Here is a 25,083-nt window from a genome sequence, read left to right on the forward strand (position 1 = left end):
TGGAGAAGGTTGATTTGCTGTGGCGACCCCTGAAGTGAAACGCCCAAAGTACTTGCAGCACTTTATATTCAAGATTCAACGCTTTAAAAACGTGAAATTCCTACTTTGCTGTCCGCAGTGCATTTGGATATGCATTGATGAGGAATAATGCTAGTAAACATTTTATAAATATTATAAATATGAACAGCGGCAGTGCAATAAGAAATATGAGCACGGCTTGACGTGCAACTCACAAAGTGCAAACAGAAGGATGGGTGTAGTTTGAATGAGCAGTGTTTACATCTGCAGATGTGTAGTGCAAAAAGATAAGATAAGATAAGATAAACCTTATTTTTCTCTATAGGGGAAATTCTTTCGCCTCAGCAGCGCAACAGTTATAGTGTCAAAATAAATATGAATATAAGTATAATTAGACAGTTAGAAGACAGAAAATAGCAAATACATCCACGAATGAATAAACAGCAGTGAAAATAACAACAGCAACAACATCAGGGTGAAAAATAGACAACTAGAATTAAATGAATATATAAATAGAATGACAATAGAAATGACAAGAATAAAAATAAATTAACAAAAAATAGGCAGAATGCGTTAGAATATATCCCATTTTAGGAGATTCTATAATCCCATTCATTACAGACGAGATTATTGAAGTTGCGCCACATTGCCTCGTCAACGCGCAATCGCGCACATGGAACGGGAGCGCGCCTCCCCCTGCGACGGGAGCGCGCTTCCTCCCCACCTGGACCAATCGTGTGGGAGGGCGCTCCCGCCTCTCCCGCCTCTCCCGCCGCTCCCGCAGCTCCCGCAGCTCCCGCCCGCCTCAGAGTGCGCGTCTGCCCGCTGCGGCTCGGCCACGGCTCCCCTGCCCAGCGGACCCTCCGGGGACGGAGCGGATTACGCGCCCCGGCCAGCCTCCTCATCCCCCGGTAAGTCAGCACCGGACGGGACGCCGCATCACGCCGCCTGTGTGTGTGCATATGTGTGTGTGACGTGCAATGCGTTAACGAAGCACCGGAACTCAGCTGTGCGGAGTCACCAGGAGTTTGCGTGATATTTCCCCATGTTTCCCTTCCACCGGGCCCTCCTTCCCGTCCCTTCCTCCCCCCCGCCGCGGAGCTCCGGCTCCGGCTGCGGGTCGGTTACATCACCGGGACGGGGCCGGGGCGGCCGGAGGCCCGGCGCCGTTGCCCAGAGACACGCCGGCGGTGTAAACACAGGCCTGGGGGGGGGGGGGCGGAACAACGCGGGGTGTCAAGGAGCCTAAACGCACCAGCAGTCCGTATTGATCAGTCATATCGATCGATGATTGGAAGTTTACATTGAAAATTCATGGAGACTTTGCATAGAAAAGTGCAAAGTGGAAAAATAAAGAAATATGGTAAATAATCCTCTCACATCCCATGATTATAGCACTTCCTTTGCACGTTTCCCTTATATTATTTCCACTTTCATGATGCTTCCATTCATCCTCCTGGTGATGTTCACCCATCCACTCGTTGCCACGCCAACCTGGGGTCATGTTTTGCTCAAGGGCACTTCGGCGCGGCACCTCCTCCAATACCGTCCCCTCGGAGCCCCCTCATTTGGATTTAACAGAACTCTAATGATGATATTTAGTCAAAGAATCGGCTGATATTCTTCAGTTGGGGATGTTGGCAATGTATCACACACGATCTATGACGTCGCGTGAAAATCCATTTCTTAATCCCCTTAAATATGAGATTATTTGTCAAGAGAGCACACATGAATGATGCCAGCACACAAAACTATTTACAAGATAATGCAATATATAAAGGGGGGGTGCCGGACAGTGGCCGCGTAAATAACGCTTTAGGAGTAGGAGTTGTGTACCGGGGAAAACATGGTTGAAATAGAAATAATTATTCACTCCCTCATTCTAATGAGGAGACGTGCAGCCGTTCACCCTCTCATTCACGTCATAGAAACATACGACCATTTAATCTCCTGTTCAAATGTCATATCGACACACAAGCCTTCACCCTTTCATTCATTTCCCATATAGAGACTAATGGAGAAATTTATACCATTCATTCCCTCATTTTAATATAGAGACATACAAGCATTCACATCTTATACACTGCTCAAAAAAATAAAGGGAACACTTAAAAAACACATCCTAGATCTAAATGAATGAAATATTCTTATGAAATACTTTGCTCTTTACACAGTTGAATGTGCTGACAACAAAATCACACAAAAATGATCCATGGAAATCAATTGTATCAACCCATGGAGGTCTGGATTAGGAATCACACTCCAAATTAAAGTGTAAAAACAAACTCCAGGCTGATCCAACTTTGATGTAATGTCCTTAAAACAAGTCCAAATGAATCTGTGTTGCTTCCTGAGTGTACACTATGATTTCACACAAGTGTGATTGACTTGGAGTTACATTGTGTTGTTCAAGTGTTCCCTTTATTTTTTTGAGCAGTATATAAAGACACAACTCACCCTCTCATTCACTCCTTAAATAGACGTAAATTTAAAGACATACAAACCTTCGCCCTCTCATTCACACCTCATCGAGAAATCCCTTCCATCGGAGCCTCGATGGAAGGGATTCCTCGTCTGGTTTCTTTACGACCGTCAGAGAATCTCCCGAATTATTTGCGAAAGGCAAATATCGGAACAGCGGTAGCTTAAAATACCCGCCTTTCACCATGCTAAGCGGCTAAACTGGGAGCGATAGCGCAGCAGACCAGTGCCTGGCTGCAGTGCGGGACCCCGAGCCGCCGCCGCTCGCCGCCCGCCGCCCTTCGGCCTTTTTTGTCCCCGGCTCCTTGGCCCCCGGGGGCCTTTGTACGCTCCTCTCCTCCCCGAGATGAATTAGAGGGCAATCCATTCAAGTGTTGGGAACAATGTCCCACGGCGGAGGGGAAAAAAAAAAGGAGATTCTTCCCCGGGTCGGGTCAAGGGAGAGGGAAGTGTCGCTCCCTCCTCCCCGGTTGCTGTGGAGGCTGAGAGTTACATGGAAAACTCAATTCTCTGACGTCATCCCGTGGAGGAAGACATCGGGGGGGGGGGGGTTGATTTATTGGTGCTGCCAGCTCCGGGCAGCCGGGCGTCCGATGGCCCGAGCGGAGGTAAAAGGTCCAGGAAAGAAAGGCCAGAATGGTGGAAGCGTCTTCCGAAGCGTGTTTTGCTCTTCTATCGGTTTTACCCTCCTCCTCGATCTGTTGTGGAAAGGCACTTTCTGAAGTTGATGCTGTGATCCGTCGGGGTTTAATCCCTCTCTAGATCAGGAGTGTCAAACATCAGCATCGTGGATGCATAAACAGTATAAACGTAATGTAAAATAAATGTAACTACTCCTTAATGTTGAATAACTCATTCAAATCCAATCCCATTTCTGTGACTTGGCCAATATTTCTTTTATTTCGGTTGTGGGACCTCATAATAATTTTAAATGTTGATTTTCTCACTCCGTTTTTTGTATCGTGATTTTTTTTTTTTTTTAGATTTCAAGGATAAAATTTGCTCGAATCGCATTTTGTATCTTAAAAAATGCGTATATAAGGTGATTCGTATCTTGAATGGCCACTCCGTTTCTCTATATGACTTGTGTAAGAGGCAGTGAATGGTTGAATGTCTCCAAATGATATGTTAATGAGCGGGACATTTAGGGATAATTTGTATTTCTCAAGTCCACTTGTTGAAAATGGCATTGATGTGGATTCACTGCGATCTAATGGCGGGACGCCGTCACTTGGTGGGTAACGTGACCGACATGAATTGTGGGAAATGTAGTTTCTGGTCCACGCAATCAGACCTTTTAAGATGTTTTTGAAGGCCACAGAAAATCAGGACTCCCTTGAAAAAGAGGATTTTAATCTCAATGGGACTTTCCTGGTTAAATAAAGGAGAAATAAAAATGACGTGGCGGGCCACATTTGGCCCGCGGGCCTTGAGTTTGACTCTAGATCATGATCACACACATACCTGCACTGTGGACTCTCACAGGACTCACGGTGGGTCGCTAAAGCTACATAAAGCTACAGAAGGGCAATAGAAGGTCTTGATAATGAACTAAGTCTTGTACATTGTCTTCAATCCTTATCAACACTGTGCAACATAAACTGTAACTTGCTAGCGTGCTAACATTAGCCCCTTCGGCACTGTCTGAAATTTTCAGGTACGAGGCTGTTTTTCCGTGAACCTCAGTTGCTAGAAGCATTTTATCTCCTACCCCTTACATGCTTCACCTATGTCACCAAACATGCTAACATTAGCCCCTTTGGGCACTGTTGGAACTTTTTCAAATTCCTATAACTTTTTTTGCATGCATTTGGACAGCAGTGGGAACCAGGGAGCATGGACCTCAGTTCCTGGAGCAATTGTAGCTCCGACTAGAAGGCAGGGTTTTTGACGGTTCCACAGGAAGTCGTATGAATTGAGTGCTCAGTGATTGGTGGAACTCCTAAGCCACACCCAGATACCAAATACTTTTAGCGGGGAACCATTTTTTGTCACTGCTCAGATGTTTTCTTGCATCAGAATCGACAGAACCAGCAAGAAACGGAGCTACGAAGAGGTCCAATCTCTTCTGGCCTGCTGTGTCACATACGGGTTTCCAGAGCTGGCAGAGGAACATCTACATTTTGGCCACAATAAGTCCAGAGTTAGCTAAAGGCTAACGGGCTTCTTTACACGGCGAAGCATTTCAGGGAGAAGATCATACATGTTTCTTGTTCCCGCCATGCAGAACATGAATCCATGATGACCATGTCAACTTCATCTTCTTCTTCACTGGTTTGTTTTCAATTGTGGAGCTTGAGGTCCCTGATGCTTGTGTGGCTCCTACCTGCCTGTAAGAATGCTAAGCTAAAACGTTCCCTCGGAGGAGGCTGGTTCCTGGAACCAAATTAAAGCTGGACAATCGCTAGAACTTTTAGCAACTTTTAGCGCCGTCCAAGTCCACCTTGAATGCTGATGACGCTTCAAGATCCTCTTTCCCGTCCTTAATTCTGTGTCCAGATTCATTCCAGAGAATGACAGTCTCACTCAATTCACACAGGAAATGAAAAAGTCCCGTACAGTCGTGTGTGTGTGACACACACATACGAGCGCAGTAGCCTGACGAGTTGCCAGGAGTGCACATGGGCGCCGCCAGCACATTCTCAACTCGATACAATTACAGTGAATTAAATGAATCGTCCGTCTGGAAACGAGGAGACGGTGCCAAACGAGGCCGACGTGGATCGCTCTTCATGTCGCCCGGTGTTTAACTGCCCCTGATTGCGTTTTTTGAAATCCAATCCTTTGTGTAAGTCACTCAAGTCAATGGTGTTCTTCATGCTTGATAGCATTTGCTAACCGTGCTAACCGTTCGCTCTGACTCGTGCTTCTGTCTACTTTGGGGTTTTCAGGTTTGACCTCAGTAACAGCCCCTTTGGCACTGAAGGAACTTTTCGTGATTCCTTGAACCTTTTCAGGAATTAGGCCACTTTTCCGTGCGGCTTCGGAACCAGGAACCATGGACCTTACTTGCTAGAAGCTACATGCTTCAGTGACCTTGCTATCAGCCCCTTTGGTACTGTTGGAACTATTTCCAATTTCTCGTACCTTTTCAGGAACTAGGCCTCGTTTTTCATGCATCCGGAGAGCAGAAGAACCCGGGACTGTGGACCTTGGTAAACGGAACCATGTTCGCTCCTAGGGTCTTCTTACGGCTCTGTAGGAACTCGTATGACATTGTCGATTGGTGGAACTCTCAAGCCACGCCCATTGCAGGACATTTATAGCAGATTGCGGTATGAAGATACATGTCCTGGACTCTTGGGTCATACCGGTCCCTACTGTGATCCCTTACTAAGAACCTTCTTCTTCTTCTTCTTCTTCTTTTCCTTTGGGCTTTTCCCTTCAGTGGACGCCACAGCAAATCCAACCCTTTGGTCTTCTCTTCGGTCTTCCTCTAGACCTCCAGTTCCAGCAACCGTCTACCAGTATATTCACTATCCCTCCGCTGTACATGACCCAACCATCTCTTCTCTCCAAAACATCTAACAGGTCCCTCTGATGGACTCATTCCTGACCCTGTCCATCCTGGTCACTCCCAAAGAGAACCTCAACATCTTCATCTCAGCAACCTCCAGCTGTGCCTCCTGACTTTTCATCATTAGGTCCCTTACTGAAATTGGAGTTAGACACTTCTTGGAACTGTGCCTTCAGAACATTTCTGTCCAAAAGCGTCTCACAACTAATGATTATCTTCGAAGAGATTCTGTACATGGGTTTCGGACAAACCTGTCCATATGTTTTGTGTATTATCACCAAAACAAGCTTCGTCATTTTGCTCTTTATCAAGGGACTTCCGGCCTTTCAGCAACACGAGAAACCGGTTTTGACACCGGAGGCGACCGTACGAGCCGCCTGTCCGAACAGAGCTTTCCACTAAGTCCCGATGAAACCATGGAGGCAAAGACCCGGTCTTTATTCCCCAAGCAGCTACAAGGCATCTCTAATAACAGCTCCCTGGTAACTGATGTTTGGTGGGTTTACCGACGTTGCCGGTTGAGTCCGTAATGCGATCCTGGCTCACGTGTCGCCTGTAACTACTGTTTTGCAGGCGACGGTGCGTCTTAATCAAGGCCGGCTTTTCCCCCCGTGGGTAAACACGGCAGGAAAACATGTTTGCCTTCTCCCGTGTTTCCCTGCCGTCGTCCCCGTGGCGATCGGCGGCAAACACCTGCGACGACGGTAACGAACGAACCTACCGGCGTTTTATCCTCGCGTGCCAAACGTCGGGTTGCGGCGAGGGTTTTCGCCCCGCGGCTACTTTTGACTCGAATTGCCGAAGCGACAATTGTGCGGCCTCGGGCCAGACACCGATCGGACGCGAACAAAAGCGAGAAGCATGAGAATGTCCGGATCCCTTTTTTTTGATCCGGAGCTTCGCAGACGGTGTCGCCTGTCGCATCTGGACCCGCCGTCGTGCCGCTACCGAGCCCAGCGGCTTCGGTTTCACCCGGCCCTTATCTATCCTCGTATCGCCGTTGTATTTTTCATGCTTGCGGGTCGTCGCAGCGCCTCGTTTTTTTTTTTTTTTTTTTCGGGATCGTGTTATCAGTGAAGAAAAGAATGGCTCATTTATTCGCTCCATCTAACCCAAACAAATTCCATCTACTACAAGATCCCTGCATTCTTTCCAGAAGATTATTTCCCTGTTCAACCCTGGGTAAAACACGACGCTGATTTTATCAAACCCACACATTTGGTTTTTGGTTTTTATTTTATCAACTTGTTCAAATCGACGGCAATGCAGATCCCCCCCCCCGATTAGTTTGTTTCCCATTTTTTTCCACGCATTGATCAATTTAGTGTCACAAAAAAAAAATCCCAGTGTGCCAGAGATCAGAATGAGAATACTTTCTTGATCCCCTAAGCGGAAATTGCTTTTTCATTGAAAGCAGCTCTTGCTCACAGAATAAAGTGGAGAAGAATCAAAATAGAATTCTATATAAAAATAAAGAATAAAAATAGCAAAAAAAAAAAAAGAACAGATAAGATCAAAATGAATAAAAACAAAAGTTAAAGGCATGTAAAAATACATCAAAATATATGCAACCTATATACATGTGTATTACACGTGCTAATTTTGTGTATAAGTTGGGGTTGCTATTCAGTAAAACATTTATTGCACAGAAGACAATGGATCTATTGCATCAAAATAGAATTCTATATAAAAATAAAGAATAAAAATAGCAAAAAAAAAAAAAAAGATAAGTAAAGATTAAAATGAATAAAAACAAAAGTTAAAGGCATGTAAAAATACATCAAAATATATGTAATGTATATACATGTGTATTTTCAAGTACATGTATATGATTACACGTGCTAATTTTGTGTATAAGTTGGGGTTGCTATTCAGTAAAACATTTATTGCACAGAAGACAATGGATCTATTGCACATACGGAGAATTATTGCACATTAAGATTAAGATAAGATTAAGATTGGAGTCGGCAATGGGCGGCATTGTGTTCTAATAACAGGCTAAAAGGATTAATCTGATTATTCTGTTTGCTAAAAAAAAAAAAAAAGCAGTGGTTTCAGGGTGGCCGGGGCTCAGCCGCCGGAACGCCGACCCTCTAATTACAAGGTTGTGGGTTCGGTTCCCTGCACCCCGACCTTTGGCTCCAGATGGTCGGCTGTGATTGGGCGAGAGGCAAGGGTCAATCACAGGGCTACGAGACATACGACCTTTCACCCTCTAATGTAAACATGTTATCAAGACATACAACCATTCACCCTCTCATTCATACGTCAATGAGTGGAGACACGCAAGCATTCACAAGTCAATCGTACAATCATTAGCATGCATGGAATCTTTAATCTGTTGCGTCAAACTCAAGGCCCGCGGGCCAAATTTGGCCCGTCACGTTATTTTCCGTGGCCCGCGAAAGCGTCTTAACCCTTGTGTTGTCTTGCGGGTCAAAAGTGGCCCACTACCATGTTTAGCTGTAGAGAAAACACCTCAACCTATTTTTTTCCCAACTTGAAATTTTATGACTTTTCCTAAAGAGACTCCATAATTAGAGAAAGTGATACTTCTTTTTTTGTTTATGTTTCCATGTGGGCTGTACACCACTAGGGTACAAAGGGTCATTTTTGACCCGTAGGACAAGGGGCGTAAACACAATGTTAAGATCGCATGAGGGTTAAAAAGGTCTGATTGTCTTAATTAAAATAAATAAGTCAAATGCGTGCATTGATCAGAAACTACATTTCCCGCAATTTATGCCGGTCATGTTACCCGCCATTCGATAGGGGTGAGTCCACATCAATGCCATTTTCAACTAGTGGAATTGAGAAATACAAATTATCCCTAAATGTCCAGGAAGAGAAACGTCAATGCAGATTGAAGGCTGTTTCAAGAAAGATGGGAAGGCCGACACATGTTTGTACGTCGAGGAGAAAAACCAGTGCGTCTTTTGCGTTACACTTTATAGCCTTGAATTGTTACTTTGACACTTTATAGTTTTTTTTGTATTTCTTATTCTCCCCCTTTTTTTATACTGTTCATATAATTTCCTACTATTATTTATTATTGTTATGTTTTACTTGAAACTCTGGCATAACATTTTCCTTTGGGATAAATAACGTTATTCTTATTCTTACGAGGCAGCGTCAGTTATCACCAAGCACGGAGCTAAGTATGCTAAAGTTAGCATTCCAGAAAAACAACAAATTGATATAACAGGATATTTTTCTCAATTCACTTGGATAGTTTGATGATTGCTCGATGGAGTAATGGAGCAATTGGTAAACATCATTTTCTTACATCTATGCAAATGCATATGTAACATTTAGGATTTGAATGAGTTATTTAACATTAAGGAGTAGATACATTTATTTTACATGCCATTCCCCACAGTCCCACGAAGCCGGGACTCGAAGGGCCGAAGGGGCCGGACGGAGCGCCATCAAACAGTCATTGACGGATCAGGCGGGATCTCGTCCGCCCGCTCTGCGAACCGGCAGCGTTGATCTCTCAAATCTGACAACATAGTTTCAGACACCCTCTGTTATTAGCGGGTTTCTGCTGAGCTGCAGCTGAAGCGCGACATTCACAATCTCAGACTCGGCAGGTTTTTGCTGCGCTAAATAGACTGGACGTTTTATTTAAACGATCAATATTCATCCACGGTGCACCGTCGCCCCGGTAGCTGTGGATTTACGACCCCTCCTGAACATCTAGAGGTGGTTCTGAAACCTCGTGCCTTGAGCTTTTAATTCCAGCACGTCCGGCGCCGTCGATTAATTCTCACACCGTCAACAGAAAGCGATGCCCGGCGGGCGACTGGACGGCGAAAGGATTTCCCGTTGGCCGCTCTTTTCGCTCGATCAGGGCTTCTCGAACGTCCGAGGGCCCGACCTCGGAAACAAGGTGCCAGAAACCGGACAGACGGGTGTCGATATGGACGAATATCAGACGCACACTTACAAACAAGCCGACTGAACAAGACAGTGGTGAGACCAGCGATGATGTTTGGACTAGAAACTGTTCCAATGACCAAAAGACAGCAGGCAGAACTAGAGGTTGCAGAGATGAAGATGTTGATGTTCTCTTTGGGAGCGACCAGGATGGAGAGGATCAGGAATGAGTCTATCAGAGGGACGGCACATGATAGATGTTTTGGAGAGAAGGTCAGAGAAGCCAGACTGAGATGGTTGGGTCATGGACAGAGGAGGGATAGTGAATATATTGGTGGACGGATGCTGGAGTTGGAGGTCTAGAAGATGCACGGTCATCGTGAGAGAAGATATGGAGTTAGTTGGTGTGAGAGAGGAGGATCCAGAGAATGGGGTTAGATGGAGAAGGTGGATTGGCTGTGGAGACCCCTAAAGGGAAAAGCCCAAAGGAAAAGAAGAATTTATCACAGAGGTGCAGGACATGTATGACCGAGACAAAGTGTTGACTGAGATGGTTTGGACACGAACACTCCTCTGTTCATGTCTAAAGGTAGAATGTTGCTGAAGGTTGCCAGGCAGGAGGTCCAGAGGAAGACCAAAGAGAAGATTTATGGACGTAGTGAGAGAGGATACGAAGGTAGTTGGTGTGAGAGAGGAGGATACAGAGAATAGGGGTAGATGGAGAAAGTTAACTCGCTGTGGTGACCCCTGAAGGAGGAGGAGGAGGAGGAAGAAGAAGAGGAAGAAGAAGAAGAAGAAGAAGAAGAAGAAAAAGAAAAAGAAAAAGAAAAAGAAGAAGAAGAAGAAGAAGAAGAAGAAGAAGAAGAAGACGACAACAGTGGAGTACAATAGAGATACTTTATTGATCTGGCAGCAGACACATAATACACAATGCACATATCAAACATATTGCACACATTTGCATACATACGAACAGGCACTTAGCAGAGAAAATAAGATATATGTAAATAAAATACTAATAATCCTATGAGGTAGGAAAACTGTCCTGATAAGGTGCCTTGCAGTAAAAAAAAAGAACATTAATTCATATACATACCGCTTATCCTGCAACATGCCACCATTCACCCCGTCATTCACACGCGAGGACAGTTAAGCGTCGTAACGCTAAATAGTTCAAACTTCGTGCATAGGTTTGGACGTGGGAGGAACCCGGAGAACCCTGAGGAACCCCATGTAGACACGGGGAGAACATGGAGACTCCACACAGGAAGGCCTCCCTTTAGGAATCCAACATGGGACCCTCTGGCTGCTAGGCTAAGGTGCTAACTGCTAAATTTAAACCGGAAGATGGATCTTCACGAGTCTCGTATTATTTCATATCGTATTATAGCAGCGAGGGGCCGATGGTTGACCTGACCAGCCTGAGGTGAAGTTCAACTGAGGTGGCTTCTGGCAACCACGCTTTGGAAAGCTGCATAATTGATCTTTCATTAATTCAAATGTCAAATCTGGAGGAAAAGCAGGGATTTAGACAGAAATGTGGGTTTGTGGGTTATGTTGTTCAGTCTGAGGAAGGAAAAAAGTACAAAATGGGATTTTTGTGGTGTTCAAAGATGTGATTACAGAAAGAAATATATTTCATGAAAAAAAAAAGGGAAATGAAAAAATGCACAAAAATTCAAAATAAAATGTACTAAAATTTGCAAAAAAAAAAAAATGCACAAAAATTCAAAATAAAATGACTAAAATTGACAAACAAATGCACAGGAATTCTAAATAAAATGTACTAAAATTGACAAAAAAAATGACATAAAAAAACAGGAATCAACTGTCTAAAAGTGAGCCAGGTCATGATTTTCAATACTAATACAAAAATCGAAATAGTTCAATTGTTTTTATTCTATTCACCATAAATCTTAAAATCTTTCCCTGGTTATTAACATAATCAAACAAATACCGTGTTGCTAGGAAAACTTTGCAGAACCTCTTCTGGCGACGTGTTATAGAACTGCTGATGGGATTTAGGGAGCCTGAGGAGCGGCGCGCTGTACCCTGGCCTCATGAGGAATTCAGTCCTCGCTCGAGACAAATAACACCAGGCCATAATCTCCCCCCGGAACCCGATTGTGCAGGTTTAAGAGTGAGGAAACTGCCGAGGACTGTTTGAGCCGCGTTCATTTGGAGCGTAATTCAAGTGGATTGGATTAGAGATGGTTGAGTTGAACAGCCGGAGGGGCAGCGGCACCGGCAGCAGCATCCGGGCCGGCCTGATTGACGCTAAACCGGGTATGGGGAAAACTACGGCCCGCGGGCCACAAACGGCCCGTTTGGCTTTTTAATCCGGCCCTCTGAATGTTCAATTTTAACGCAATCGAACCTCATGTACTGTATTTTTTGCGCTTAAAATCCTTACATTTCTCAAAAATCGGCCCCGCGCCTTATAATCCGGTGCTCCTTAAGTATGAATTCTTGTTGTGCTTACTGACCTCCAACCAATTTTATGTGGTACCCTGCCATCAAACATCTGTCAAAATGTTCTAGCGCGGCTTTGGTAAGCGACCAAGCCCACCATGTCGTATTAAAGTGGTTCCTTGGTTAAACATGGGTGGGAACGCCAGAGAAACAGGACAAACCGGGACCCGTCCTGGATAATCCTTCCCACCTCCTGCACGACGAGGTGTAGCTGACGTGTTCATCCCGACCCGGTGCAGAACCGAAGGTTTCAGACGCTCCTTCGCGTCCACGGCCATCGGACTTTATAACAGCAGTCTGGACGGCATACAAGTCCGTCTGACCTGAGGTGCATCTCTGCTGCTTCTGCAACCTCACTACCCTTCGCCTTTCACGAACTCTGCTGTCTCTCTTAGCATTGCTAGTCCAAGCGCGCACACATCCTGCCTATTTTTGTTGATTTATTTTATTCAGTGCTATTTATTTTTGTTACTCTATTTATATTGTTTAGTTTTCACCCTCTCTGTTCCTTGGTGTTGTAGTTGTCTGTTGTCTCCTTATCTGCTGTATATCTATTTGTGTTTTTTTATTTTTTTTTATCTTGCTGTCTCCTGTCTTCTGCCTTTCTTTTCATATTTATATCAATATTTATTTCCTTTTTTTGGCATTATAACGTACATTGCTGTGACAAAGGAATTTCCCCTATGGGGATCAATAAAGTTGATCTTATAACTCATTATGTAGTGCTGGAAAGCAACGTTGTTCCAACGTCACATTAACTTCAGGTGTCCGCTATCGCCGGCAACCATAAACCAGAGAATAGTACATAGCACGCTTGGCACTTTTTGTAATCGAAAAAACATTTGGACCCCCCAAAATGGCACCTTACGAAGCAGAAGGTTGAAGGCTGTCGGTCTCGCAGTAGATGATGGGAACAGAGCTGCCGCCAAAGAATTCAACATGAATGAATTAATGGTACGGATGTGGAGGAAGCAAGCAGATAAACTGCGCCATGTAAACAAAACCAGTTTCCCAAACTGACTGTTTTGTTTGGCTTTATATACCATATGTTTTATTATGCGCCTTATGGATGAAAATTCACTTTGCCCTTTGAAACCTTTTGTGAAAATGAGCAGATCAAGAAAAACGGAGAGAGTACAGTGAGCGGAGAGTGTTTAAAAAAGTCAGATCGACGGCCGTGTGTCTGATACGGCCAGAAACTGTTGCGGTTTTCAATAATTACAACTATCAGCAATCGTTTGCCACGAAGCATGCTAACTATGCTAGTGAGCAGTCAACGCAAGAACGGGAGACCGCGGCTCAGAGGTTCACGGCTAATATACAGACTCAGCTACATTTTTTCACCGGCAAACCACGATTCAAGAGTCGATTACCGAGGCAAGTTTTATGCTCGCGTTCAAATTAGCCATTAGCCGTGTTTCCAAACCTCCGGAGGACGGCACAAAAGACGCTGACGTCGTTTGGCTCGACCTACATATGTGAACAGACATTCAGCATCACGGGCAAAACCCGTCAGAGATCCAAGTTAAGCGACCGACACCTCGGATCCATCATGAGAATAACCCCAACAAAACTAACCCCAGACTTGTATGCTCTGGCAAAAAACACCGTATGTGAATTTGTGTTATGAAATCAATGTATCTGGAAAACAATTTATCCAATGAGCTTTGCATATTCTTGCTTTGCTAAAAGACCAAATCCTTTCAAGTAATGGCTTTTTCATGTACTTCTGTTCATAAAAATCCATAATGCTGCCTTAATGTTATACAGAATTTTGGAGGATTCCGTGATGGTTCGTCCCACGGCGGGTTTCGTGTTGTTTGCCCTTCGAGAAAAGTTCTCAAAAGCCCCTTTTGCACTGTAGGAACTTGTTCTGGGCTGTTTCTTGCATTCGGACAGCTGAGGAACCAGGAACCGTGGAGCTCATATCCTAGGAACGTTTAGCTCCTACTCCGAGGCAGGGTCGCTTTATGGTTCCACAAGAAGTCCTAGGTGCTTGATGATAACCAGATACTTCTTGTGGACTGCGGAGCACCACTTTTAAAAAAGCGATCGGGGTCAATGGTTGGATGTTATGTTGTGTAGCTTTGCGTCAAAGGGGTTTGCGGAGCTGGCAGAGGAACAGCAACATTTTGTCCAAATGGAGTCCGGAGATAGCTAACGGCTAGTGGGGTTCTTCACAAGGCGAAGCAGTGCAGGGAGAAGATCGAAACGCCTCGACGCTCTGACAGTGCATGGTTCTTGTTCTCGCCAATCAGAACATGAATCCATGTTCCCCATGTCGTCTTCATCGTCTTCTTCACCGCTTTCCTATGTATTGTGGAGCTTGAGGTGCGCGTCCTAGACGCTTGTGTGGTCCTTCACCGCCTGTGGGAGTGCAGGAAGGAGATACAAACACCTCAACCATCTTTCAGCCCATGGTTATTATTTCATGAACGCTGTGGCGGCTTCCGCCTCCATGCTGTTCGTGTCGTCTTCCGCTTCTTCTTTTTCGGCGGTTTGTTTACCTTACTGTGGCCCCTTACTGCCTTCCAGGAGTATGCTAAGCTAAAAGGCTCCCCCCTTTGGAGGGGAAGTTCCGGACAGTTCTCAGAACTTGTCCGTTCCAAATTGGCCGTCCAGATCCCGAAGTTACAATGACGTGTGCGGCCGAGGCAGGTCGTACCGGATTTCAAATGGAATATACAGTTATACAACTCTGACGGGTTGAGTCTCAGAAAATATTTGATAAATCCCAGATTTCCCGGATAAAGGGTCTCTTTGTCCTTGGCGGTCGTTACGCAAGCGGCATTGGAGGCGTTAAAATGGCCGTCAACGGAGCGGACCTTCCGCGAAACGATTCCTAACGAGGCCTTCGGACGGTTCTGACCTGTGTTTTGAAGGTGGTAAGAGGGATGAATGGGAAGCATGTCCTGATTTTAGGTTGTTTTGTGCAGATTTTGGACCCTTCTGGTCGGATAATGTCGGCTTGTTGTCTTCTATCAGCCGGATTAAGCCCGAATCGGCGCTAGCCGGTTGGTCTCACGTCGCTGGAGGAACTCTTCATCGTCCTGACGTGTTTAGACACACCGATGGCTGACGTTGTAGCCCCCCCCTAACTTGTGGAATTTGTTTTGAATTGAGTTAAAAATGAAAAAAAAAAAAAAAAAAAAAAGCTAGGCCGGTAGAATCCCATCACGTCCTGCCCTGTCGGCCCCGTTTGGACAAGCGGAGGTCGAGGTGGTCAGAGGGATCAGAAACAAACGGGTCCGACAAGCGACGTCCCACCGAGCTTTAGGCGAAACGGCCCTCCGCTAACGAGCGTTCCCATGGCGACGACGATGGAGCGCGATCGGCTAAATCCCCTGTGAACGCGCCTCTTTGCCCCCACGGTGTGAGCGAAATGCCCCGGCCCCGCGGGAGCCCGCTGACCCTCAGGAAATTGAACCTGAAGTTAGCAACAGGGGATTATTTTAGCGGGCGGCGGTGCTTTGACCCTCAGCAGAACACGCTTGGGACTCCGGACGGGACTTTTATTTGTTTTGGACGCCGTGACTCGCCCGGATTCTTGTCGACGGCTTATAAAAAGAAGTTTTAAAAGGGGAAGAACCGCAGGATCGTAATCGTGACGCGTTAGCGTCATTTTATTTGCCCTCGGGCTGATAATGAAACCATTTTAAAGGAAAAATGTGAAATAAATCAATCAGAGCTGTTCTTTAATTGCAGTTTCCGTTATTTATTTTCAAAAGAGGCATGAAAGTATGCACCGTAATTTCCAATTGAGTGCGCCTGATAAGTATATAATAAGGCACATCGACTAAAAACATACGTGTACATGTATAGGCCGTGCTTGTCTATAAGTTGCAGGCATCCACGTTGTAACATGAGATATTTACACAGAAAGATTTTACACAGAAACTTTTTTTTAAACTCAATTCTTTTGAGGAAAAGTTTTTTTCTGTATTTTTTTTTTTGTCTTTTTTTTTTCATTTTTTTTTTTTTTTTGTAATTGTCCCTCTATTTATATTTATATTCATATTTATTGACACTTATAACCGTTACGCTGCTGTGACCAAAGAATTTCCCCTATGGGGATCAATAAAGTTTATCTTAAATATATACCGGTAACATCCACAAATATCTACTGGTTACTGTTGATGAAAAATATTAACAATAAATAAGAAAAGGAAAAGTCCATCCATCCATTTTCTATCCCAGTGTTGTCCTACTCCAGCCGATCGCCATCTTCTTTACAAAGTCGTCGTCTTTTTACGGTCTTTTTACGGCGAGAAGCTCCTTCGCCAAAAAAATTATAAATCAGTTGCATCGTTGTTCAAGCCGCAGTGAAAAAGTAGCGCCTTGTCATCTGGAAATCAGGGTAAAATAATCCCTAGATAAACTAGAATTACTAGGAAAGCACTACTAGTAATACTATATCTCCTGGATGTAGCTAATCGGAGTTTGAAGCCTGAGAATCCACCGGCGAGAGGTGGAACACTCCCTCCTTCATCTGGATAACGTACGGTCTCCAATCAACCTTTTCTTCAACCAATTTGTTTTTTTTGTTTTTGTTTTGTTTAGAAGTTTATTAGGACAGTGTACAAATACATTAAGCACAGAGGCAGAGATGTTTGTAGCGGATTATAGCTCATAGCTAATTTCCATCTGTAGTCCTGGACAATACAAATATAAAACTGTATAGAATAGACAATATATATAGAATATACAGATAGGCAATAAAATAACTATACAATATATAAACAGGCAATAAAATGTGTATTTTGCAAGTTGAACGTGCTATTGTTGTGATATTGTTACTTAGGTCATCTGATGGCAAAATACCCGTCTGGCATTGTTAGTGTGAGCATGTTTGGTGCTGCAGAATCCAATTTTTAACGGTAAAGGTGTAAAGGTGTGAAAATCAGTAATGTTCTTAATATTGTCTGGAAGCCCATTCCATTCTTTTATGGCTTTACAGGAAAAGGCAGTCAATTCTATTGATTTTTATATTTATCTGCATTTTGTGAATATGTCCGTACGGTGTCCCCGACTGTCGAGCGAAGCGCCTCAAATGAAATCCGCCGTTTTTATTTTTTACCAAACTTGTGTTTGGGAAACCATGGGAGGAACCTCACGGAGGTTCCACACCCAGCGGGAATCCAAAACGCCAGAAATCCAGAAAAAAAACCCCAATCGTTTGGATCAAACCGGCCTCAGATACAAAGATCTGCTTCTTCTGCTGCAGATCTTCGCTTGAACTTTGACCTTTGCAACCCTGACTAATAGCAGAGGGTGCGGCTGATGGGAGGGCCGCCGCCTCAGGCTGGGCGGCAGGTGGATGCAGGATCTGAAAGGGGGTCTTCCTGTTCCCTCGCCGCCCTCGGGCCTCGTCCGGATCCTGTTACCGACGGGTGGATCTCCTCAAACAACAGCTCCACCGGTGGACCTTTAGAATTCCAGAAACCCCCCGGTTGGATCGCCTTTCTGCGTGGAGTCGGAAAAAACATCCGCCGCCCAGCTGGCGATGGGTGCAGGATCAAAAAATATCCCCAAAAGTGCTCCAAAAATAAAGATTATTCTACATATATTACATTAAAACGCTTGAGGTTTTTGAGCAAACTCTTCCTCAGATGTTTACCAGAGAAATGTGGTTACAAACACGTGATCGGCTTTTAAAGGTAATGATTGTGTGATTGATTTGATTGATTCCCTCATGTTTAATATATGACGTCATATTAATATTTCAACATAATAACATTTTAGTTTCCCTATTTGTGCATATGGGGGAAAAAGTATCCATTTCGAAAAGTGGTGAAGATAATGTTATAATAAAATGTTAATGTTAACAAGGGGTGTGAAAAAAAAGGAATCAATCACTTGATCATTAGGTAAAATATTGATCCCCATAAGGGAAATTCTTTGAAAATTCCCTTTAAAAATGGTAATATATTTGTTTCTAAGCATCTGAGGAAGAGCCCATGTTTGCGTTATGACATTTTTAAAGGGAATTTTTAAAGAATTAATTATTTTAATATTAAAATATACCTGTACATGTGTGAAATATATCCATTTCTAGGGTCTGGTCTCGAAAAATGGTGAAGATAATGTTATAATGTTAATGTGATATATCAAACAAGATGTGTGGAAAAAAAAAGACAAAATAGGAGATAATCAATCAAATGATTATTAGATAATATAAGATATATTTTTTGGATTTCCATAGGGGAAATTCTTAAAAAATTCCCTTTAAAAATGTCATGACGTTCGACGTTTTAAGCAAAAATACACTCTTCCTCAGATGCTTACCAGAGACATTTGACAAATATGTTACTTTGGCGCCATTTTTAAAGGGATTTTTTTAAAGAATTTCTCTTATGGGAATCAATAAATCATATCTTATCTAATAATCATGTGATCAATATGTCATATTAACATTTTAACATCAAAACATTATCCACACCATTTTTCGAGACCAGATCCTAGAAATGGATACTTTTTCCCAGATGTACAGATATGGAAACTAATGTTATAATATTACAATGTTAATATGATATATCAAACAAGAGGTGCAAAAAAAAAGGGAGGGAATCAAATCACATGATCATTCCCTTTAAAATGGCGCCACATTAACACATATCTCTGGTTATCATCTGAGGAAAAGCGTATTTTGCTCAAAACGTCATGCAAGAATACGTTTTTTGTACTAAATGTAGAATAAATTATCTTCAAATAAATATAACTAAAAGTGATCTCATGCCACATTTGAGTTTGACACATTGGCCCTCGATCAGACCTGGGTACTAGATATTCGATCCATTTTGCTTTTTTATCCGGCCTGTTTTGTTCGAATATTTCAATAAACATTTTCAATCAATATTCATATATATATATGTATGTATTCAATTTTGTAAGTGTTTAAGTATTTAAATTTTTTGGCATTTTATTTTAACGTTAAAATAATGAATGATCATATAAATGTAGCGACATTATTTTGTATGTAATCATCCAGACAAAATTAAAAAAAAAGAATATATATATATATACATATATTCTTTTAAAAAAAATTCTTAAAAAAAAAATATATATGTAAATATATATGTATATATGTAAAATATATATATATATATTTTTTTTTAACGTTAAATTAAAATGCCAAAAAATTTAAATACTTAAATTGCAATTTTAATTTTGCTCAATTATTGTGATATGTTGTTGACACAACTGTGGGACAACAGATGCAAATTAGCCCATGGCTTCAATCTGTAAATGGTGTGTTTACATGCATGTCTCATGTGTGTTCATTAACATGCACTGTCCAAAATAAACAAATTCTAAAAAATAATTAAAAAAAAAAGATAAGAAATGTGTCCCGCTTCTGCCCTGGATGAAAAACAAACATCTTTTTCGTCTGGCAAACCGAGACGACCCGAACGCCTTGGTATCCTCCGCGGCCACGTCCCGACCCGGACGTTGACGGGGGTCGGATGTTCTCGCCGTCTTCTGAATTAGACATGAGCGTCGGCGGCGTCCTGACTAAGCAACATGAGGCCATTTGTGACGTCGGCGTTTTCAATTAGTAAAGATAGGCGGGTATCAGGTGGACAAAACTGCCGACTAATGGAAGCTCATCAGTGATGACGCGGGAAGTCTTTCCTGTGGTGAGGAGATTGTACCAAAACCCATTTATGGGATTCACATGGATAAAACACAACCTGCTGCTTCTATTTTCTTGATTTCTGCTCCACCTTCGCCATGTCGCCGATTTCTTACGCAATCCCGCCGCAACCTCAGCCGTCGTCTTTGTGGAAACGGAGGGCGTATCGGGTGGCCGCCGGCAACAAGGGATAGCCCGTCCTGAAACAGAAGCAGCTTCCCTCCCGACTCGGAGTTGACCCGGCGGCTGACGGAAGGGGACGAGGGTGTCGCCTCCTTCCCCATTGTCATTTGGCAGCCTATCACTAACCACCGCTGAGGTATTCTCTTTGCTGTTTCTGGCGTTTGTTCATTTATTTAATATGTAAAGGTCCTGCTCAGACGGGTAAATGGGTTCCTGATGCTTTTCACAAGACTTGTATGCTTCGCTATGATGGGTGAATGGCTGAGAAGTGGTCCCTTAAGATCTGAATTTATTGTCATCTTAATATTTTTTCCTTTTTTCTAATTTTATTTAATTCTTTCCAAAAGTGGGTCCGTATGTTTGAATTTAAAATTTTAATTTTCTAATTTTATCTTTAATTTTATTTTTTTTTAAATTTTAAATTAATTTTCCCCATTTAAAATAACAGAATACAGATTAATTTTGTTATGACACCCCCCAACTCACAAAATAAGGATATTAATAAAAAAAAAGCCTGGAAAAAAAGGACAAAGACGATGTAAGGAACATCCGGAATAAAAATCATGGTTATTGTAAAATATAGTGTTGTATTATGAATCCTGCAGACACTGAGCCAAAAAAGTATACTTACAATTCAAGATTCAAGACTCCAAGCATTTAGTGTCATATGTACCGTTTGGAAACGTTTTTCCCCACACAATTAGATTCTTACTTTGCTGTCAACAGCGCATTTACAATGAACTTAACATGACAGTAAACCTTTAATGAATACTTTAATGATTACTTTAAATTAACTTAATTAGCTTGAATTTTTAGTTCTGCAATTGCTCCATGCTGAAAAACTTCAGGAAGATCCAAATCCAGTTTTAGCGCAGGACTACGTCTGAACGCCAGGCTCAGCGAGGTCGTCCGAGGGAAGGAATGTGTCGGGGCGACCTTACACAAGAGTAAACAATCTGCGCTTTTACGGCATCTGGCGATTCCAGAGCGCTTGATGCCGAGGTTCACGGCTGGTGAGGCACCGGATCCTGCAGCCGAGGAGTCGCAAGAAGAATCCCTGGAAACAGCAGCGCCCCCTACCGTGAGGCAGCGGCACTGCGTGCCTCACTTAGTGGCTTAGCAGACGTTTTCTGATCGCTCAGCACAAGAAACTAGCAAAATCATCTAGCAAAGGTGTTTAAACAATTTAATAGAGACGGCATTCCGGTCTTAGTGCAGAACATGCCGGCAGTCAGCTGTCAACGCGCAATCTACGTTGAGGCTCGACAGTCGCCGGCCTCACCGCACGTCACTTCTCAGTATTTGAACAGTAAATGTGAAAATCCAGACATTTTGAATAAAAAACTCTAAAAGTGTTGAGGTTAAATTGAACAATACCTTAATATTGCAAATCACTGATAAATAGAACCATTTAATCCTTTTTTTTATTTGACATATTTTCCGATACAAGACTGCCAGGTGAGGCACGGCCTCTCCTGCCTCCCCTGCCTGCATCTCACTGACTTTTTCCTACTGGATTTAATCATCGGCATTCTGGAGCAGGAACTTCCTATTAGCCGTATTAGCTCCGGATTTGGATGGATGTGTTTCCTGGACACCGGAGACTCATCGGAGACTCTACATTGTCCAGACGTTAGCCTGCAGCACCCCATAGCCACCCTAAGTGCAAAATGAGCGGTAAAGTATTTGCGGATCTACTGACCATTTATTCAACGTCAAAATCCACATAACCAGGACTCCGTAACATGATTTTGTTCCGGTCGGGTTTTGACGGGTCTCCGGTTAATCTCATTAATCCTTCCGGTGACGATCCTTTGCTTATTTGTTCCCATCGACCCTCTAATTAGCCGGTTGAAGCCAAGGGTTGTTTGGGGTCACGTCACCTTAACGCACGCCTTTGTTACATCGACGTGTTTGGCGTCAAACGCGCCGCCGCCTGAACGTTCTGCAACTCTGTCTCCGTCCTCCCCTGTGAGAACTGTTTGAGAATGATAGTGATATCGTGTAACGGAAGCTAATCTCGGCGTGTCGTGTCTCCGACGGTTTTACACCTCACAGCCCGACTTCAAAGGCCCTCGCAAAACAGAAAAAATTGGATTTGCCATTTCCCTCATTGGACTGGGTACCCCTTCCCTTTTGATCTGTCGCACCCCTTAATTTCCCCTAATTTCTGATTGTCCATGACATCATGCATGACTACCCCGGCGTAATCCCGTCCTGTTGTTTTTTTTCTCCGCAGCTCCATGGCCGTCACCGCCCCCCGGGAGGCTACCTTTCAAAGGCTCTCCTCGGCCGGATGGACGACCGGCCGAGTGACGGAGACGGGATGCGTTTAGAGGACACGAGCGCAAGGGGCGACTGACTTCCTCCCCCTTCGGCCTTCGAAGGGACACGCTTGACAGAGCAGATCGACTCGCCCGAAAGAATCAGTTATTGGGAAATACTTTTGAAGAAGAGCGGAGTACCGATAGGATTCAGTTCAGCTGGGAGGTCGTACGCTGACGTTGACTTTCCCCCCCCCTGCGATGCTTGTTATGAGTTGTCCATCTTCGCCCAATGAGCCGGAGAGCTGCAGCAGCGAGGGGAGCGGCTGCACCTCTTCTTCCGTCCCCACCTCCGATCCGTCCTCTATGTCCGGACACACTCGCGCCGCGTCGCCGCCGTCCCGCGAAGAAACCAAACGGGACGCTCCCCCTCCTCCCCCGCTGCCGCCGCCGCCTCCCGGCGCTCCCCCGCCGCCGCCGCCCCCGGTGACCGGCAACACCACCAACCACAACGTGAGGAAGAAGCGCCGCGTGCGCAGCTTCTTCTGGAAACCCATCCCGGAGGAGAAGGTCCGGGGGAAGTCCAACATCTGGACGCTGGCGGTGCGGCAGCAGCAGTTCCAGATCGACGTGCGCTCCGTGGAGGAGCTGTTTGGGCAGCAGGAGGAGGCGGCGGCGGGCGTACGAGGGGGGACGCCGGCGACTGGAACCACCGCTCGGGTCTCCAGAACCCGGTCCTTCAAAGAGAGCGGCAAAGACGAGGTGAGTAGTTCTCGTCTGGCGGTTTGGACGCGAAGGACTATAGTAACCGCCAAATGACCTCCATATCTGGCGTAGCACCAACCGTAATCACCTGAATATCAGGTCTACATTCTGCTATCGTGCTTGCTAGCTTCATTTCTGCAAAGATACAGGACTAGCAGGCGGGGTTAAGTGCTGATGGGAATTGAAAGTCCCCGAATTAAACCTGGAACACAACCACGCGCCGCCGGCTGAATCAGGAGATCCCTGCTGGGACCAGTTAGATAACCGCGTTAAAATTACAGGTCCTCTTCGGCTTTTAGGACCACGATTGTGACTCACAACGCGAACAAAAGCAAGGTTGCATCACGATGGGCGTCTGGCAAGCATCTGAACATGCGAGGGGTAAAGTAACACCGAGGCGAGGCGTGAAACCCTTGCGTGTTTTCACCATCAGCCCGCTAAAGCTGCAGCCTTTTGATGGCGCTCAAATGTCAAAACAAAGTTGCTAAAAAGCCAGGATAAGCCAGGACTTTTTTCACGTAAACAACAATGCGGCTAACATATGGACTTTTTTGGGTGGGGGACGCTAACGAGCTTCACGCCGCTAAAACGTTTATCCTCGTCACATCGAACCGATGACATGACCGGGAAATTCTGAGTTTTTTCAACTCCAACACCGAAGAAGACGACTTTGACGGTTTTAGTGCGCAGGAGGAAGACCGAGGTAGCGATTTGCTAGCCGGTGCGGCTTATATTGAGGTGGCGCTCAATAGTCCGGAAATTATAATACCTTTTGTCCATTTTTGGTAGTTGTTTGGCAACGTGTTCATCAGAACACGTTGATTGACACGTCACCCTGCCAAGCAAACCAGAATCCACAAGTTTAATTATTTTCCAAACTGAAGGCGATAGACTCCAACAATATTTTTTATCCCCACAAAACTAGCATTTCGTCCAGAGGTCCGTGACCTTTCGGCTCGAGCCCCTAACACCATTTTCGCGCCCGCTTCGAGGCAGGATCTTCTAACGGTTCCATAGGAACTCATGGAACGTGATGATTGGTGGACCTCAGAAGCCGCACCCATTACCAGATGCTTCTTGCAGACCTTTGGGTGCCATATTTTAAAACTATTTTGATCCCTGCTCAGATGTTTTCTTGCAACAAAATGGACAGAAGCAGTGAGAAATGGAGCGAGGAAGAGGTCCAAGCTCTTCTTCTGGCCTGCAACGCCACAGAGGGGTTTCCAGGCCTCGCAGAGGAACATCTACATTTAGGCGGGAATAAGTCCGGAGTTAGCTAACGGCTAACAAGGAGGCAGCGCAAGGAGAAAATAGAAAGACTTCAACTATCTGATAGTCCGTGATTATTATTCTGGGGCAGCTTGCACCTCCAAGGTGTCATCTTTCTCATCTCCTACTTCTTCAGTGGTTCTTCTTCTAGGCTACTTCCTGGAACCAAATTTGAGTTGGACAATTTTGGTAACCCGTGATCAGAGAACTCTTCTGTCCAAAAGCTGCTCTAGTTTGGACCCCTGCCTGGAGATGGCCATCGGGACACTCTTTTTGTTACCTCACCGTTGAAGACGATGTAATCTGCAGTAGATCAGACAGGCGCTCCTCAGGAGTCGCACAGTTCCTAGACCTTTTCTGTCCAAAAAACAACTGGAGCGGCCAATCGAACCGATTCAAGCTAATAAACCTCAATGTTTCTTTATTTAACCCGCAAATCAGATGTTTAGGCGGATGTCAAACTCCTGTTGTTGAGGCTTGCAGATGTACATTCTGTACCGCTGCATTGTTAGCAACGTAGGCGTGAAGCACACGTGTAGCCGCGGTGGAATTTCAGAGTCCCAAAGGGTGAGACGGTGTAAACGGTGTCGAGGGACTTGAAT

General features: G+C 44.4%; 1 protein-coding gene across 1 annotated transcript in view; it reads left to right on the top strand.

The window, feature by feature from the left end:
* The first annotated feature begins 800 nt into the window (after positions 1 to 800).
* The window catches only part of fhdc1 (FH2 domain containing 1), a 35,464-nt gene continuing 11,181 nt past the window's right edge, over positions 801 to 25,083 (top strand). The window contains exons 1-2 of the mRNA XM_086157513.1: positions 801 to 929; positions 22,423 to 23,209. Of these exons, the coding sequence (XP_086013639.1) occupies positions 22,709 to 23,209 (501 nt within the window). The 5' untranslated portion in view covers positions 801 to 929; positions 22,423 to 22,708. The remainder of the gene's footprint in view (positions 930 to 22,422; positions 23,210 to 25,083) is intronic.

Source organism: Fistularia commersonii, chromosome 12 (genome assembly GCF_037954325.1).
Source record: "Fistularia commersonii isolate RoL2024-O1a breed Wild chromosome 12, RoL_Fcom_v1.0, whole genome shotgun sequence".
NCBI lineage: Eukaryota > Metazoa > Chordata > Actinopteri > Syngnathiformes > Fistulariidae > Fistularia > Fistularia commersonii.